Genomic DNA, 18,247 nt, shown 5'->3' with positions numbered 1-18,247 from the left:
GGGAAACCAGGGCACAGTGAAAGTCTCCCTGGTAGGAGGAGGAGCCCACTTAGCCTGCTGCCTGCTTTTGTCTTGGCTACTTGTTGGTTGTAGGTAGGAAGACACAGCACTATGTTCACTAGCATGTTGGTCGTTGGTCACGCTTTCCCCACCTCCTGCATCGTGGTGCACACCGGCTGAAGGAAGTGGTTGGTAGCACTGGCCTGTGTGCTCACTTCATCCTGCAGCATCAGGGTTATGCCTCTGTTTAAGAATTCTTGTTTGAACTGAGCACAGGGATGCAAGCCTGCAATCCCAGCGGCTCGGGAGGCTGAGGTAGGAGACTTGGGAGTTCAAAGCCAGCCTCAGCAGAAGTGAGGAAGTAAGCAACTCAGTGAGACTCTGTCTCTAAATAAAATACAAAATAGGGCTGGGGATGTGGCTCAGTGGTCCAGTGCCCCTGAGTTCAATCCTGATACCAAAAAAAAAAAAAAAAAAAAAAAATCAAAAGTCAAAAATCCTTGTTTGAGCCAACTCTGACTTGTGTTAGGATGCCCCCAGATAATCACAAATGTAGCTTCTCAAATGAGGGAATTGGAGGAGCCCTTCCACATTCCCTTAATATGGAGGACATTGCCTCATGTTCTCAGCCTATGAGGAGGAACACAGGCTCTGAGCAAGATGAATTTAGATGCTTTAACTTCCTTTGTGTCTCCCTCACAAAGTGCACCTTTTCTTAGTGGGGACATTGTATTGCAGCTGAGTGCAGTGGGTCTTCAGACAGCTTCCCCTGGCAGGCCTGAACATGCAGGAGCTGCCAGCAGGTGCTGGGGTGCAGCGGCTGGCGTGGACACCCAGTTGCTCCCAGCATCAGCAGCATGCTGCTTGGGACTCCAGCTGTCCCCTCAGCTTTACTGGCTGTGGTCTGTAATAAATACTCTCTGTTGTTGTAGAGGCTCCTGAAATGCCTTTCACTTCTCCTTCCCAACCCTGGACTGTTCTGTGGAAGCTGGATCCTGTGAAGCCTGCTCCAGTCTTCTGTCCTAGGATACAAGGACACATTATTCAGGGTCTCTGAGCACATCCTGGCCTGAGGGGCAGCTGCTGTCTGTCTGCAGAGCCCCGTATGATCGACAATGATCTGGATAAGTGTCAGAATCCAGCACTGAGTGGTTCTTCAAAATCATCAGCAGTCATCTTCCCTTATTGTGTTTGTCCAGCCACAAGCCCTGTCCATGGGGAGCCAGCACCTGGATGGAGGGCAGACCTGGCAGCACAGCTGGTCCTCAGGTGCCAGCGGCTGAATGAAGTCCACTGGGTCAGGGTTTGCTCACCTTCTCATGATAGACTGTGCAGTCCCTGGGCAGCACCCCAGTGATCACAGATGCAGAGCAACTGGTGGTGGGAGCCACTAGTCTGGAGGTGTCCTGGCAGTGGAATCCTGGGGCCCAGAATGGCTGGCCTCAGGCCACTGTGCAGTGGCAAGGTGCCACGTGTCTGGGCCTGAGTCTCACCTAGCACTCTTTGGTGTTCATTTCCTTTATTTATTTATTTATTTATTTATTTGTTAGTTGTCAATGAACCTTTGTTTTATTCATTTATTTGTATGCTGAGAATCAAACCCAGGTACCTCATGCAAGCTAGGCAAGTGCTGTACCCCTGAGCCATGTATAACCACTAACTTATCATCTCCCCTCTTTATTTTCCTGTGGAGAAAATAATCTTGGTCTTTTTAAAAAAAAAAAAAAAAAGTACTATCTTGTATATACTTTTTAAATAAATCTTCCTTTTTCCTTATTTCTTCGTCCCTATTTTTAATTTATAGTTGTGAAAGGAGATAATGAGCAGGAGTTTCTACCCAGTCCTCACCGCTCTGGTTTCCAGGTACATCTTGGAGACGAGAGAGGTCGCACCATGAGAAGCGGAGCCCCAGCTGCCCAGGCTGGTTCACGGCCTCAGTGGTGTTTGCCTGGTGTGATCTGCTGTTGGCTACGTACTGGGATTGAGTCCAGGGCCTCAGGCAGCCGAGGCCAGCACTCTCCCACAGCTGCTCCCCAGCTTCATGTGGTTTCTTAATTCACATTCATGATGAAATCATGCACTCTTTATTTGTTAGAAGTTGTCTTCTTTTTAAAATAGTTTTTAGTTATTCGCAGACCTTTATTTTATTTATTTATTTATTTATTTATCTATTTACATGTGGTGCTGAGAGTCGAACCCAGTGCCTCACACATGCTAGGCAAGCGCTGTGCCACTGAGCCACAACCCAGCCCACGAAAGCTGTCTTCTTAAATGCCTTCTAGAGTTCTGGTTTGACTTGTACCTAAGGGTGCCCTGCTGGTCCCAGTGTTTGAACTGTGGCACTAGAGTGATCTATTTTCCCTGGAAGGTTGCGTCCTTGCCAGCCGCTGCTGCTCAGATTAGAGGCTTTGGTGGCTTGGCTGGTTCCTGTCTGGAGCCCTGGGCAGGCCTTGAGGGACGCAGCAGGGCCAGGAGGAGGTCGCCAGGGAAAGCCGTTGTGAGAGGCAGCCTCGCTCTGGCAGACTGACCCCTGATGCTGTGGTCTGGTAATTCAGACCTAGACCGAGTGTGACCTGTGCTCTCCTCCTGCCGAAGCTGAGCGGCCTCCCTCAGGGTGGCACGAGTCCTGCGTTGAATGTCTGCGTGCTTTTCAGGCAGGCCCAGATGCCTCTGAATGGATCAAACGGTGCACTTCTGGTGGTTTCAGAACTTCTTGTGTTTTCTCTGCCTTTGAAAATGTAGTGATAAGGACAGGGGTTTATGTGCTTTCTTGCTGTTGACAAACTACTGGCTGCTGGTCAGTGACAGTCATATTTGATACTTTCGTGGTGCTTTTCTAATAGCCACTCCATCCATTGGTGATCCTAGCACGGTCCATGTTTAATACCTCACTCAGTTTAAGTGATTCATTTATGACCTCAGGTAGTTTTCTTTAGTCTTTTGAAATAAATGACCCAGAATTGGGATCATTTTATCTTCCTGTTTCTTTGTGGAAAAAGAGCACTTAGTGATCGTCCAAACTAAGGTTCGCTGCCAGAAAAACAAGCGGCCTGTGCCCAGCTCTGCCTTCTGACGGAGATGCACAGCTTGCCGCTGTAGAGCGTCCTTCTTGATTGCGGATTGTCTTTGTTTGAAGACAGGAAATTGATTTTCTTGTTCACGGCACTCAGATGCCTCTGTTGCTGGAGAAGGTGGCGGGGAGTCCAGAGAAGGGAATCTGTATCACGAGGGCTGCTTCCTTCCTGGGCAGCGGAAGCCAAGGCCCAGGCGTGTGCTGGGTGGCAGCTGCGGGAGCCCTGGCTGCTGTTCTGTGCCCAGGCCCGGCCTGCCCCCCGCCCACCCTGGTTTTCTAGTGTGGTGACACCTGGCTGTGCCGTGGGTCTCAGATCTCTTCTTCAGGGCTGACCAGGGTCCGTTTGCCGGCAGAGTCCCCTGAGGCCTTGAGTGGAGAGGCCTGGCCACTTTCATCACCCCAGGGTGTTGCTCTTGCTGATGGGGCAGCATCTTAGGAAGGTCCCTGGCTTAGTTAGCCATGCCCTGTGAGCCTGTGGAGTTTGCAGACGGTTTGCAGTTCACTCGCGTCCTGGTCCCTAAGGATTGCTTCACCAGGGCCGAGGTGCGGCTCACAGACGGAGCGCTTTCCCAGCATGTGCGCAGCCCTGGCTTCCATCCCAGCACCTAAAATGCCACCGAGAGTCGTCTTACTTTTTAGAAGGTCTGCATGCCACCAAACTTTTTTTTTTTTTTTTAACTTCTGGGTGAGGGCAGAGGGAAATGTGGCCTGGGATTGGCTGATTGATGATAGATTTTGTGCATGCCAGGCAAGAGCTCTACCTCTGGGCTGCACCCCAGCTGCCCTGGGCTCGCTCCTGCAGGTGCATGAACGACTTTCTGGAGGCAGCGTAGCACTGCACACCTCCAAGGAGCCTCTCCAGCAGAGTGCAGGTGCCTGGCTCCCCCTGCAGGACACTGGGCTGGCCATGAGGCTGTCCCTTTATTGTGTGCTCCTTTGAAGGTCACTGATTTGGGTTCAACTTGTAGTTAAACACAAACTTATTGAAGCAGAAATTTGGCACCTTTTTTTTTTTTTCTTGGTACCAGGGATTGAACCTGAGTAGGCTTAACCACTGAGCCACATCCCAACCTTTTTTATGTTTTATTTTGAGATAGGGTCTTGCTAAATTGCTTAGGGTCTTGCTAACTTGCTGAGGCTGGCCTTGAACTTGTGACCCTCCTGCCTCAGCCTCCCAAGCTGCTGGGATTGCAGGTATATGCCACCATGCCCAGCCAATTTTGATACTTTTGACTTTCCAATGTTTTCCTCCTATTGTTCTTTTTTTTTTTTAACTTAAAATGTGACATATGCAGAAAAATGCATGTCACAAGTCTATATAGCTTGGTGACTCTTTCATTTGGATACTTTCTCTGGTGTCCTCTCTGAGTCAAGGTCCTGCAGGAGGATCTCAAATTCAAAACCAACCTCAGCAATGGTGAGGTGCTAAGCAACTCAGTGAGATCCTGTCTCTAAATAAAATTTAAAATAGGGCTGGGGACATGGTTCAGTGTTGCATGGCCCTGAGTTCAATTCCCAAAAAACGAAAACAAAAACAACAAAAAAAAACAGTACCAGGCCCAGGTGGTAGCCCGAGAGGGGGCTGAGGGATGCTGGGCGTGAGGGTTTAGATGCAGATTCTCTGGTCACCGAACTTGTCCAGGTGAACTAGGCACCCCAGATGCAGACTGACCTCACGGAGCCCCTCGCCAGCCACATGGGACGGTCCCCACCACAAAGGAACAGTCGTTCCTAACCCAGAAGGGCGTCTGCATGGAGGAAAAAGATCCCCAAAGAAGCTACGAGCAGACTTAAGGCACAGGAATGAATTCAAGCATAAAACAAACGCCAGCACAGGTTTAAAAAGTCGAGGGATGGACTGGGTCGTGGCTCAGTGGAAGAGCACTTGCCCAGCATGTGTGAGGCACTGGGTTCAATTCCCAGCACCACATATAAATGAATAGATAAAATAAAGGTCTGTCAACATCTAAACAAATACTTTTTAAAAAGTCGAGGGAATTCTGGGTTCTTAAAGTGTTAATGTCGGGGACCAACAGGGGTGCCTGTTGTCACTGGTGTCACTGGGCACTTTTTTGGATGTTTATTCCAACATAATCAGGTGCCACATGAGTATGGATGTTAAAAACCTTGATGAAATTGCAGGAGAGACACACCTAGCTGAATAAATGAGGACCTTTATAGAACTGTTCAGAAGTGTGACTGGCGAAGTGCCCAGTTCTAGCCAGTCAGGCAAAGCTTCCGACTGCGGCTCTTCTGCCCAGCCTGCCCCGTGCCACCGCCCTCTGACCTTCGTCATCTCCGTGACTCCCTTCAGCTCTGCCTTCATTGTCCCTGGCTCAGCACTGACCTGCCAGATGTGATGGCCACACCTGTCATCCCAGCTGCTCAGGAGGCTGAGACAGGAGGATCCCAATTTTGAGGCCATCCTGGGCAACTCAGCAAGACCCTATCTCAGAATAAAAAATAAAGAGACTGGGCCTGAAGCCCAGTGGTACAGCGCCCCTGGGTTCAATCCCCAGTACAAAACCAAACCAAACCAAACAAACAAAAAAAACACCAAAGAGAGCGGCTGCCACCACCAGCAGCAGCAGCAGACTGTACTGGAGTCCGCAGCGGGTTCAGATCCCACCCCGCGTGGCTAGTGTGGCCTCAGGCAGCTCGCTCCAGCCCTGCCGCCCCATTTTCTTCTGGCCTCTGGTCGGCGGGCTCAGAGGGCGCCTGCTGGGGTGATGGTGTTGATCTGTGTCCTCCCTCAGGAGTCTGCAGCCCAGCACTGCCGTGTGGGGTCCTCTGTGTGGCTCTGGTGCTGTGCTCAAAGTGTGTCACCCAGCTTGCCGACAGCGGGGCTGGGCCGGGGCAGGTACTCCACAGGTGTGCTGGCTTCCTGCGGGTCAGGGAAGGCTTGAGTGCGTGGGGCGAGCTCTGTGAAGAAGTCAGGTAACTCTTCCCCATTAATTTAGAATCTATGTGATTCTAATCAAAATCACACAAGGAATTTTGGTTTTGGACCTTAACAAAATGTCTAAAGGTCAGTAGAAAATAGAACTTTTATACAAATAGTGAAGAATTTCTAGAAAAGACCTCATGACTGCCTGCGTCTTGTGAGGCTGGCGACTGGAACAGTGATGCTGGGGTGGGGTGGATGGTTCAGGGGGATCGGAGTCAACAGAGCTGTTCAACGAAGAAGAGGGAGATTTTTATTTGAAAGATGTTGAAAATGACATGTAATCCCAAGTTTAAATGCAAAAATGAACTTAACCAAGTGGGAAAATGGGCCTAGTGCCCCAAGGGCAGGTCACAAGTGTCGTTCAGTGCTTGCGCCCTCTGGTGGTGAGGGCCGCAATGTGCTCTCCTGTTTGCCGGGTCGGCTCCGCCTGCGTCCATGTGCCTCCTTGGGACCCTCCTAACTGGGAGGCGGGCAGTACTGCTGACCGGTTCTGCCAGCGACACTGAAGATTCGCGTGGCTGAGGGCTGGTGAGTGGTGGTGGAGGCTAGGTCAGCCAGGCCTCTGCTTCCAGCCACATCCAACAGGCTTTCTGCGGAGGTTCTCCAGGAATTATGCCATTCCAATGTCTTCTGTTTGGAATTTTTTTCAATGAACATGAATGACTGCTGGGTTTTGTTTTGGTTTGGTTTTTGGTACCAGGGATTGAACCCAGGGGTGCTTAACCACTAAACCCATTGCCAGCACCTTTTGTATTTTATTTTGAGACAGAGTCTCTCTAAGTTGCTGAGGCTGGCTTTGAACTTGGATCCTCCTACCTCAGGCTCCCAAGCCACTGGATTACATGTGGGAGCCATCACACCAGGCTTTTGCTCTGTTTTTTTTTTTTTTTTTTTTTACAAATCTTTTTAGTTATAAATGGACACAATATCTTTTTGGTGGTGCTGGGGATTGAACCCAGGGCCTTGTGCTTATGAGGCACGCACTCTACCAACTGAGCTATATCCCCAGCCCATCTTCTTATGTGTTTATTCTTATGTGGTGCTGAGGATTGAACCCAGTGCCTCACATGTGAGGCAAGCGCTGTACCTCTGAGCTACGGCCCCAGCTGTAGCAATATTTTCTAAAAGTAAATATCCATGTAGAGATCGGACTGTGATCTATCAGAGATATCACAGAAATTGTGCTCAGCAGGGGCTGTACCAGAGCTAAGTCCCCAGCCCCTTAAATAACCTTAAAGATTTCTTTGGAATAAAGGTCAAGGACTGGAGCTGTGGCTCAGTGGTAGAGCACTTGCCTAGTATGTGTGAGGTACTAGGTCCGATCCTCAGCACCACATGCAAATGAATAAAATAAAGGTTTAGTGTGCATGTACAACAAAATATGTTTTTAAGAAAGTCAAACTTTTCCCTCCAGTGGCTATAATGTATAACAGAGCTGAGGAAGACCTGGCTAACCAGTGCTGCGGGACAGCTGACTGAAAGCAGGCGATTCGGGAGTCTTCATGTCCCAAGTCAGAAAAATCCACTTCACTTGAACATAAGCACAGGACATAAAATGAGCCAAAGGAGGCATCCGAGTGGCCGTAGCCAGACGTGGCCCTTGGCTAGGACTGTTTTCAGGTTGGACAAGACAAAGAAGAATGCTAGTACCAGGCGAGGGAGTGCCAGCAGCCAGGGACGGGGAGGGAACTGGCACCATGTGAAAAAGCTGGAGATTGTCACCCCTGTGACTCGGCAGCTGTGCTTGTTGAAATTGGTCCTGCTTGGGGAAATCTGAAAGCATCAGCCATGGACACTTGTGGAAAAGCAGGGCCTCCTGGGTAGTCCTGGGGGCTGGGTGGGTGCCCCAAGAGTGTGGAACCGTGTGTGCCGCACCCTCAGTTCTGCACCTTTGTATAAAGTGTTTTGTTTGGAGGCAGGGTCTCGCCAAGCTGCCGAGGCTGTCTTCAAGCCTGCAGTCCTCCTGCTTCAGCCTCCCGAGCCCCTGACACTACCGGTGTGCACCGCCGTGCCTGGCCAGTCTCTTTTACTTTTTATTTCGAGACGAGGCCTTGCTACGTTGCTGAGGCTGGCCTTTAACTTGTGATTCTCGGGCCACGGCCACCGTGCCTAGACAAGAGGAGCTGTTCAACGTGATCACTGGGTGTCCTCACGCACAGGGCTGCTCCGCTCCTTCCGAGCCCCTCCATTCTCCGAGGCCTGCCCTGCCTGTTCAGCTCTCCCCAGTTCTCGGCAACCAGCAGTCTGCATTGTCTTCACACAGTCCTCGTCTGGGTGCTTCACGTCAGTCGAGCTGTGTGGCCTGTGACCTTTGGTCAGACCTTTGGTCTGAGTGGGAAGCGCTTCCCCATCAGCACTTGAGCTTTGAGGCTGAGTGACAGGCCGCGGGGTAGCCGCTGTGCATCTCTTCTCTGGGGCTGGTCCTGCCCTCTGGCTGCTGTGCACGTGTGTAGGGTGCTTGTCTGAGTCCCTGCTTTCAGTTCTGTATGCAGGCCTGCAGTCACAGGGTCCGGTGGCGAGTCTGGCCTTTTGAGGAACTGCAAACTGTTGCACGGTGGCTGCTGCATTTTGCCTTCTCACCAGCGAGGCCCAGAGTTTCCAGCTCTCCTACGTCCTTGCCAGCACTTGTTACCTTCTTTTTTTGGAAGGTGGTGGGTACTGGGAGTTGAGCTCAGGGTCACGTGACCTCTGAGCCACACCCCAGCCCTATTTTATATTTTATTTAGAGACAGGGTCTCACTGAGTTGCTTGGAGCCTGTGTTGCTGGGGCTGGCTTTGAACAGCCTCCTGTCTGAGCCCCCAGAGCTGCGGGGATCATAGGCGTGTGCCACCACGCTTGGCTGCTGCTTTTTTAACGTAACCATCGCAGGGGTGTGAGGAGGTCCTCGTTGTGCTCTGACCTGCGTGTTCTAAATGATAGTGAGAATCATGTCACGTGCAGGGGCCAGTGTGCACCTGGAGACTCCTGGTCGGGTACTCTGCTCCGCTCTTGTGGGTTGTTGTCTGTGTGCTCTGCACACTGGACTCTACACGTTGTCTGACCTCAGGTCTCCCTGGCGTCGCTCCCCCTCGCGTGACCTGTTCAGACCTGCGGTAGGTGCCGGGCGTGGGGCTGGAGGGTCAGCCTGCCCTCCTCTGCCGAGGCCGCCGCGGGAGAGGCCGTAGCCCGTGCCGCCCTGCTCACACCATCAGGCCGCTTGTGCCTTCGCGAGTGGCCATGGGATGGACGCATGCGTGCTGGAGGTCCAGGCCTGCTGGCGCTGGCCAGGGGGTCGCCTCTCCCCACGTTGCGCTGCGTCCCCGTTTTGCTGGGCGGCTCCTGAAGTCGCAGCTCGGGCTGAGCGCCCGAGGCCTGAACGGGCGAGGAGGGTGACGGGACGCTTGCCTTCCAGAGTCGTCCCTTCTGAGCTTCCACGAGTCAGACTGCGAACCCAGAGGCTCTCCGCCCTGCGACTCCGCGCTCCCGCTCAGCACGGAGAAGATTCTGGTATGCTCCTTCCGTCCCTGCTCGCCGTGCCCTTGAGAGCCGCAGGCACCTCGGGTCCTCGGCACTTAGGTCCCACTGATTCCGCGTGCAGAAGGTGAAGGCGGGGCACCTGGCCTCCAGTGACCTTGCGCTGTTACACCGTGAGTTGCAGGGCTGGTTCTGGACCTGGGACTTGTACGCTCCGGGAGGCGGAGGGGGCACACGCCTGGGCCTCTGTCCAGGAGAGCCACACGTTCGGAGGCAGATGCAAGCTTCCTCTCCTGCCTCGTCTGTGTGGGTCTCTCGGATCTGTTTCTTAGCAGTACAGCTGAGCCTCTAGGGTGTGCCTCTGCCTGTCTGTGTTGGCATGCACCCCCCACCCCCGGAGGTGGACGGGCCTCCTGTGTTCACACTGGGCTCTGGGCTAAGCCTGGGCACTCAGTGGGTTTCCACCAGCCTTTTCCTTCCATGTTCTTAGAGGATTTGTTTAAGATTTTCCTCAGACTACTCTTTCTTTTCCAAACAGAGTTTCACCTTTTCACCTCAGTACCATTGAAGACAGGAATTACGGACAGGAGAATGAACCACTGATTTTCCTAAATTGCTACACAGTTGTCAACTTGATATGTGGCAAAAACTTTGAGTTAGACTTGTCAGAAACTGGTGGAGGCCATCTTATCAGGTAGTGAGTTGGCCATCACGGGAAGTATTTAATTACTCTGGTAGGTTCCTAGAACAGGGTCCGTCCTCCTGATGGAAATCCACACGTTTCCTTGGGTTGGCCCTGGAGTTCACTGATGGGGCTGGTAGCGGCCTGCAGGGGAGGGATGGCCAGTCTTGCGCTGGTAACACTGCATCTGGAAGAAGGCTCAGCAGCGCCCCACCAGAGGAGTCCAGTCTAGCAGAACCAGAGGGACTGACGAGCTTGACCACGAGACAGAGTCCTGGACTCTGATACAGTACTGGGGTCTCCAGACCTTCATTCTGTGAGGCTCCTGGAGGGAGCTGAAGTGAGAGGCACGAGCCCTGAGATGGGTGCCCCTGTTGTGTCTCCACCCTGGGCCCTTACGCAGCGACTTGTGAGTTGGCTCTTTGCCTGTCTGGGCAAACCCAGGAGATTCTGTAGCCGAACGTTCACTGGGACTTGGGGGTGCGTAAGGAGCCCTTTGGAACCTTCTTACTTGAATCAGTGACGTCCAGCAGGTGGTGCCTTGGTCAGGGTGTGCCCTGTATGTGCCCTGGGCCTCCATGCCATGAGTCTAAGAGGAGGACTCCAACCTTCCAGGCCGCCCTGGCCTCTGAGCCTCTAGGCCTGCCAGAGCCCCGATCCTTGGCCTCTTGCCTCAGCCTTCCCTGTTGATGTGCGTTAATCGTATCTTGGGTGAATCTGCCTGCAGTTATGATTTTCATGTGCACCCTGTGGGCCAGCCTGTCACAGCTTCCTGTTGGCAGTCGAGCTTCCGGTGGTGGCAGGTGTGCGTTGTGTCTCCAGAACGCAGCACAGCTGTCACTCTGCCTGGTGGACAGAGCCCACGTGTGTCCATCCTGGTTACCCGGCCACCTTCCTTACCTGGTCGTCCCCTGGCTTCTGTGTGCTGGGTCTGCCAGCGTCTCCAGGCCAGGCTCCACACTGGAGGGCAGGATGCCAGGCCTTCGTGGCTGTGCCTCCCTTCACGGGCCGTCTCGCTCTCAGTCAGGTTGCCTTGGGCCTCCATTTCACCCGGGTCCAACTTGTAGTTTCCAAAGTGTTTTCAGGGTTTAAAGCACAGTGTCTGTGTTCAAGCCACGTTGAGGACTAGTTACCGGAGTGACGGGGTCCAAGTTATCGAGTAGCCTGTGAAGACAGGGAGCGTCCCTGAGGCCGCTCGCAGGGCTCATCGCTGCGGGAGGAAAGCAGTGCTTCCTCAGAAGCTGGCACCGATGGCGGGGGAGCGCTGGCCACGCAGGCGGTGTTCATGGAGACATGGCTGATAGGACTGATGCAGATGTCTCCTGCCTCGCCTACATAAGATGTAGCTTTTTTTTTTTCTTTTTGTGGTACTGGGGATTTGAACCCAGGGCCTTGTGCTTGCAAGGCAAGCACTCAACCAACTGAGCTATATCCCCAGCCCAAGATGTAGCTTTGATGTCGTAAAACATAGTTTTTAACACAGGTTTTTCTTCATGTGTGATTAACTAAGATACGCATTTCTGTTTCGTTTTTCCCAGAGCCAGGCCAGGTCTATCGCGGAACAGAAGAGGTTCCCGTTTGCTACTGACAACGACAGCACCAACGAGGAGCTGGGTAAGCCTGGGCCTGGGCCTCCCTCCTTCCAGGAGGCCGAGTGCAGGGCAGGGCCAGGGCCAGAAGGGAGGCCGGCAGGGGACCCGGCTGCCTCTGGCGCAGCACCTCTGGCCCTCCGGAGGTCCTGAGTGTGGGCTCCATTTTTAAGAGAAGGTGGGATGCAGCGATCAGCAGGACCGCCGCAGCCTGGCCTTGTGTGAGTCGGCTGTCGGGCAGACGTCATCTGGTGCTGTCGCCAAAGAGAAGTGGGAGGGCTGGGGTGCAGCCCCGGTGGGAGAGGGCTTGCCTCAGAAGCACAGGGCCCGGGTCCGGGCCCAGCACGGCTGCTGCCTCGGGCTCAAGTGTTTCTCGCAGGAAGCCCATCTGCGGTCCTGGGTCTCAGGACTTGGGGGTGGGTCTGCAGATGAGCGTGAGGCTGGTTTCTCCAGAGTGGGGTGCCCACCGGGCTTGCCTCCTCACGGCCTGAGAGCTCACGGGGAGGGAGGAGCACAGACAAGGTGTGCCCGGGCGGGCGGGCGCGGCCCTCTCCACCCACCGCCCGTCCCTGCTGCAGGCACAGCCACAGAGCTTTTCCTGGGCCCTGAGGAGTTCGGGGTCTTTTGAGGGACAGCGATTCTTGGAGGAATGTGTTCTGTCGGATAGTGCTTCTCGGAGTTGCTGGCTCCTGGAGATTTCTGAGAACTATAGCTCTTAGTTTTTCTGTTGTGTCTTTCTTTGTTTTCCTACAACAGAACTTAGATCCTAATAGTTATTTATATTTGTGAGCATTTTAAATTATGGTTTTTTTTTTAAAGTTTGAGTTTTTCTGTTTACTATTAGATGGAAAGATTTGGGAGCTGTATTTGATCTTCTCTGAGTGGAATCAGATAGCCAACCCTTGGATAAAGATTTAAATTCAGTCCCAAAGCACCTTTCCCCCAAACTTGTTTGTCTCTGTAGCCTCTGTATCCATCTGTTCACTCATCAGGTACTGCTGATTGTGGGTGGGTGGGTGGGTAGGTCTCAGAGAATCTTGACCCGGAGGTCTTCAGGATCACGCAGGCCTGCGGTGGAGCCCTTCCCGCCTCCTGTCTACAGAAGCCCGGGCCTGTGCTTGTGTCCCTGTGCCAGCATGCTTGCAGGGCAGCCCGGCACCAGGTCCAGGAGCGCTGTGCTGCTTCTGCAGAGCATGCTGGGAGGGCCTGGTCCCCTCACCCACAGCTGCTTGGCTTCAGGCAGTTCTGTGGTCACGGAAGCTTTCCTGTCCTCATCTGTAGACGGGCCCTGCCTCCTTGCAGCGAGGGAGTGAGGCGTTGATGCCGCAAAGGCTGGAGCTATGCTGGCTCTTGGTGCCACCTCCCTGCTGGGCTGTACTTGAGACTGTCCCTTCTTCTCCTTCTGAACATGAGTATGGCCTTAGTCTGTCTTTTCAGAGAAAGTAAGGTAAAAATAGCCTTCATTTTGTTTTGGAGAAGGCCCCAAAGCTCTTGTACTATGATGCTCAGTTTTTTTGAGCTTTTATTTTTCTTGGGCCATTTATAAAGACACTCTCAATTACTTTCTGCATTTAGTGCTTCTCACATCGAGTGTTTGTGGCTTCTCATTGGCAGCAAGTGTGTGCTGTCATCAGCAGCAGGCAGCGAGTCGCCTGTCTGCTCCCATTAGATCCAGAATTAGACAGCATTACAGTAAAGGTTTTATGCAGAGAAATGTGATCAAAATAACCTGTTTTGAGTAGGACCAAAATGTTTTCCTGGAATTTGTGGGGGAAGGGTTAGGGCAAATACCATAGATGGAGATGTAATCTAAGTGTTCTAGCTCGTTTATGTATTTTAGTTTTTGTTTTCTTTTTTGAGACAGAGTCTTGCTGGTTGCCCAGGCTGTTTTCCAACTCTGGACTCAAGCAGTCCTCCAGTGCTGGGGTGGCAGGCACATGCCCTGTACCTGGCTTACTAACTGTTTGGTGGACGAGAGAGTGGAGTCAGAGTGTTGCCATGATTCCAAAGACTTTCTTAGCTCTAATTTCAAAACACCACTTTCCTGAGTCGTTAGATCAAAAGCTGTTCTTCCTCAGTGTGTATTAAGTAGTGCTGTGACTGTGTTTTAAATAGAAGCATGGGGAAGAGCCAGCTGTTGAGGTGGGCGAGCCTCCTGGTTCCGCACTGCACGCAGGTGCCTGAGCTGGCGGCCTTTGTTCTTGATGGGTCGTGGGCTGTGAGTTCAGCGCTCCCAGGAACAGATTACTGATGTCATCAGTGTCTCTCTCGATGCTCACGATGAAGTCACAGGGCTGTGCTATGGGACCGTGCCTGGGCCATTCCCAGCTCCTTGGCACATAGGCAGGAGACATCACAGAGGCGTCTGGGGTTTGAAAGTGAGTGACACCTTGCATGTATGAGTGAGTGACAACAAATCCTGCCATTGTGTACAACTGTGATGCCCCAGAAAAACCGCGGAGGAACAGAGACGCATGTGCCGCTGGCAGACTGCTCCACAGGTGGCCCGACGAGCCCAGCGCCGTGCCCTGGCGGCCGGGGCCAGCCGGGTGGTGGGAGTGGGGGAGTTGAGTGCTGCTCACTTCTAGTTCTCTGACTGCTCCCAGCCCTGCAGCTGCCCCCGCATGCCAGCGGGGCGCTGTTCCCGATGCTGTCTGAGCCTGTGCTCTGTCCTTGACATTTGGTGTCTTGCTTTACAGCGATTGCTTACGTGTTGATTGGCAGTGGTCTCTACGATGAAGCAATAAGGCATTTCTCAACAATGCTTCAGGTAATTTTTCTGCTTACTACGTAATTCAGGTTTACAATCACGGCAAAAGCATGGACTCCTTCCTGTGTGGCTGAAGGCCCAGGAACGCTCTGACTTCAGGGTTACAAGGAGAAGAGTCCACTGAGGCCAGGTAGTCTGTGCACGGTCTCCCAGCTGTCAGGTAGCAGAGTGGCATTCAGATGCCAGATGGAGAAGACAGCAGCTTCAGGTCCCTCTCCTCTGCACGGCACCTCCCTGTGATAGGGACCCTGGCACTCTTGAGTCTCCAGCTCCTTCCTGCCTAGATCTGCAGGCTGCCTTTATTTCCACTCGCCTTAGCGTGTGACCGTGAGCCTCCTTTGTGGGTTGGCCGCTGTGTGGCGTCTACTGTGCCTGCAGGAGCTGAGGACAACCTGCCACACTTACCTGTCCTTGCTGCAGTTTCCAGCAGTGTCTGCTTAGTGCACGGTGGGGACGGAGAGGTGGATCTCAGAGCTAAGACTGCCCAGGTGGGAACCCTTACTTCCAAATGATCTCAACTCCTGGGTTGTGGGGATCGTAATGCCACCTCCACAAACATTATCTTCTGTAAACCGCTCAGTACTCAGTGCTGGCACATGGTTAAGTGCTCAGTACGTTTGAGCTACTCAGAGTACCGTTCTAGTAAATGTCGGAGTTGATCCTAATGAGGGCCAGCAGATGTCTGACCGTCTAGCATTGATTTAAAAATACTAATTGTGAGTGTTAGCTCTACTTTCATTTTCCTTTTCAAAACCTAGGATTTTGTTGGTAATTCTCTTTTCTCAACAAATTGATGAGATATTTTCGGTCATGACTTTGAGGCCCTTCCTTAGGTCAAGCAGCTGTTTGGGGTCACGTGGAATAACGTGCTTCAGCAGAGGTCGTGGTAGGCTTTAGACTGCCTCTGTTCAGTCTGGCGGCATTGCGCAAGGGAAAGGTCAGCGCACTTTACCCAGGTGATGTGTGAAAGGGAGGTCTTGCTGCATCTGTGGGAGCAGACGTGTAGCACAGTAGCCAGCTGCCTGCCAACATGTCATCTTTTCAGTCAACTCCTAGAAAATGTCACTGGCTTTGTAACTAGTGACAGCGTTAAAGAAAAAAATTTTAAATACACATTTCCTAGTTCTGACAGGCTAGCGTTATTTAGATGTTTTCTTCCTTGCCTTTTTGAAGTGTGCACTTGTTTCACAGTCCGAGCGTGTACTGTACGCTTCAGGTTTCTGAACCTGATTTCATGGTGTGACTATTTCGCTGTTGCTCTGTGACCTCTGATGTCCATGGCTCTGGGATGGCCATCGTCCTGTAGCATAGTCCCCTGCCGTGGCCTAGAAGCTCAGTCAGAATTCCTTTTGTGCAAAGGAAAGACAGGAGCATGTTGACATGAGACGCAGCTCCTGTCACTGTGATGAGGTGGTGGCTCTCACCCCGACGTGTGTGATGTGTGGACCACAAGGTCAGACGGCTTTTCTGGTTCCGGGCTGTAGTGGGCAACCTGGGGCCGTGGGCAGCTCGGGCAGGAGCCCCGCGGGTGCTGTCTGGTGGTGCTCAGTGCACCCCAGCTTTCCCCGTGTGGCGCCTGGTGGGAGCAGGAGAGGGAGGCATCCATGTTTTCTTCCTCATACGCGATGATAAGACACAGAAAACACAGAGTCAATAGCAAATGCTACCATTTTTTGTTTTGATTCGTTTTCCAAAAATTTTAATAAGGAATCTGATCCTGTTTTCGAACCTTTCTATGTTGGGTTTTAAGTCTGAACTGATGTGCAGAGTGCCTGTGGGTTCTTCAGGTTTCCTCTGGCCACTGTCACCAGGACACTGTCCAGCAGGTGGTAGCAGGTGCCCAGCTGACCGGAGCTCCTCTTCTCACCCTGGATCTCCACTTGGAATAAATCAGTCTCTTCAACTATTTCAAAAACATGGTCATTCTTTGAATCTGATTATTCATTCCTTTTTTCTTTTCTTTTTCCTTTTTGATACTGGGGATTGAACCCAGGAGCCCGTAACCTCTGAGCCACGTCCCCTTTTTTGTATTTTATATAGAGACAGGGTCTTGCTAGGTTGCTGAGGCTGGCTTTGAACTCTCCATCCTCCTGTCTCAGCTTCCCGAGCTGCTGGAATTACAGGCACCCACCTCTGAGCCTGGCTCTTCCTTTCTTTTCGAGGGAAGATTTGGTGATCGGCTTCTTGAACTAGTGAAGTTGACTCCTCCCCGGCAGCTCTCCTGTCCTGCGCTCAGGGCAGGAGTGGGCTGCTCTGCTGCTCTCTGTTGTGCAGGTTGTGCCTGAGCCAGACGTCACAGGGCCGCCCTTGGGTTCAGTCCTAAGCTGACATATATTTTTTAGATGTTGATAGACCTTTATTTTATTCACCTATTTGTAGGTGGTGCTGACAATCGAACCCAGTGCCTCACACATGCTAGGTTGGTGCTCTACCACTGAGCCACGACCCAGCCCTGGGCGGTATATTTGAATGTGTCCTTGCTGGGCCTTCCAGATGCACAAAAGCTGTGTTCTTTTTTTTTTTAATTATCTTTTTATTTTTACAGACTACATTTGATTCATTGTACACAAATGGGGTACAAATTTTCATTTCTAAGGTCGTAAAACAGTGTTCTTCAGCCAGTAAAGGTCCTAACCAATCTGCACAGAGGGCACTACACACAGGGTTGTAGTCTGCTGAGCTCAGGACACGTGGCAAAGCTTTTCCGCGGGAGGGCCCTGGTGGCAGCAGGAGGCAGAGGCTGCTTCTGCCACCGCAGGCTGACGGTGAGCTTGTGTCGTAGCCCTTGTTTGGATGCGATGGTGTTGGTGAGGTTCACAGCCGCATACGGGCTCTGTGAGTTCCAGAGTGGAGTGTGACTTGCAGCTCGCGCTTTCCTGTTGCCTGGGCTGCACTGTGGGAAGGGATCTGAGGGCTCTGTGATCCTGGGCACCCTGGGATCCTTTGGTCTGAGCACTTCTGTCACCGAGAACACGCTCCTCCCGCATCGTGGCCTCGACCTGGGCCCAGGCACTGTGGAAGCTGATGAGTTGGTGCTGGCCACGTGGCTCTGAAGCACTCCCACCTTGTGGGTGGCCAGCAGTGGTCTTCTCCAGGAGGGGAGCTGCTTCCGCTCGCTGGGCTTCTGGCCCCGGGGCAGGGCCAGCAGGTGAGTCCTGCAGCAGCCTTACGAGGTGGCTGGGCTTGGACTGTTGCTCATGGGACCTTGAGCTCGCTGGTTCTGATCAGATTCTGGAGGAACTGAATTCGTAACAGAACTCTGCTTCACGTGGTGAGTAAAGCCGAGCCAGCTCTGTGCAGCAGGTAGACCTGCATCTACCACTGAGGCAGCCCGTTGCCCCAGGGCTGGCTGCACTGGTCTTGGACCCAGTGACTGCCCGTTGGAGTCAAAGGCCAGCCGAGGCGCAGCACACGCCAGGAGCTGCGTGGTCGCTGAGGAGCAGCGTGAGGGCACCCGGTCAGACGGCCAGGCTCCAGGGCTGTGCTCCACCGAGTGCTGCCTCCCGATTCTGCAGGTGCATGAAGCGAGTCGAATTGGAGGACTAAATACTGATTTTCATTTCACTTCTTTAGAATTCTGAACGCTTCATGGTACACAAAGTATCAGACTCAAATATTTAAAGATGCTTTGCAAAGTTGATACTCATCCCAACTTACTTTTAGCAATATTATTTTTATTTGGAAAACCAATAATTCACTACTACATTCCATAAATAAAAGTTAACACCTAAA

At 52.4% G+C, this 18,247-nt stretch overlaps 1 protein-coding gene and 1 non-coding gene across 10 annotated transcripts in view; one reads left to right on the top strand and one right to left on the bottom strand.

Annotated features, from left to right (window-relative positions):
* Ttc13 (tetratricopeptide repeat domain 13) overlaps positions 1–18,247 on the top strand; it is a 56,068-nt gene that overhangs the window by 1,760 nt on the left and 36,061 nt on the right. For 8 of the 9 annotated variants that reach the window (XM_047520328.1, XM_047520327.1, XM_047520334.1 and 5 more), the window contains exons 2-4: positions 9,413–9,507; positions 11,695–11,770; positions 14,445–14,515. In XM_047520328.1, coding sequence (XP_047376284.1) covers positions 9,413–9,507; positions 11,695–11,770; positions 14,445–14,515 — 242 coding nt within the window. The remainder of the gene's footprint in view (positions 1–9,412; positions 9,508–11,694; positions 11,771–14,444; positions 14,516–18,247) is intronic. The other variant, XM_047520332.1, reaches the window with a different exon arrangement.
* Positions 6,955–7,027, bottom strand: Trnam-cau (transfer RNA methionine (anticodon CAU)). Its single transcript has one exon. It is a non-coding gene; the product is annotated as a tRNA-Met (tRNA).

This window comes from Sciurus carolinensis, chromosome 12 (assembly GCF_902686445.1).
Source record: "Sciurus carolinensis chromosome 12, mSciCar1.2, whole genome shotgun sequence".
In the NCBI taxonomy this organism is placed as follows: domain Eukaryota; kingdom Metazoa; phylum Chordata; class Mammalia; order Rodentia; family Sciuridae; genus Sciurus; species Sciurus carolinensis.
This window is presented reverse-complemented; position numbering and strand designations above follow the sequence as displayed.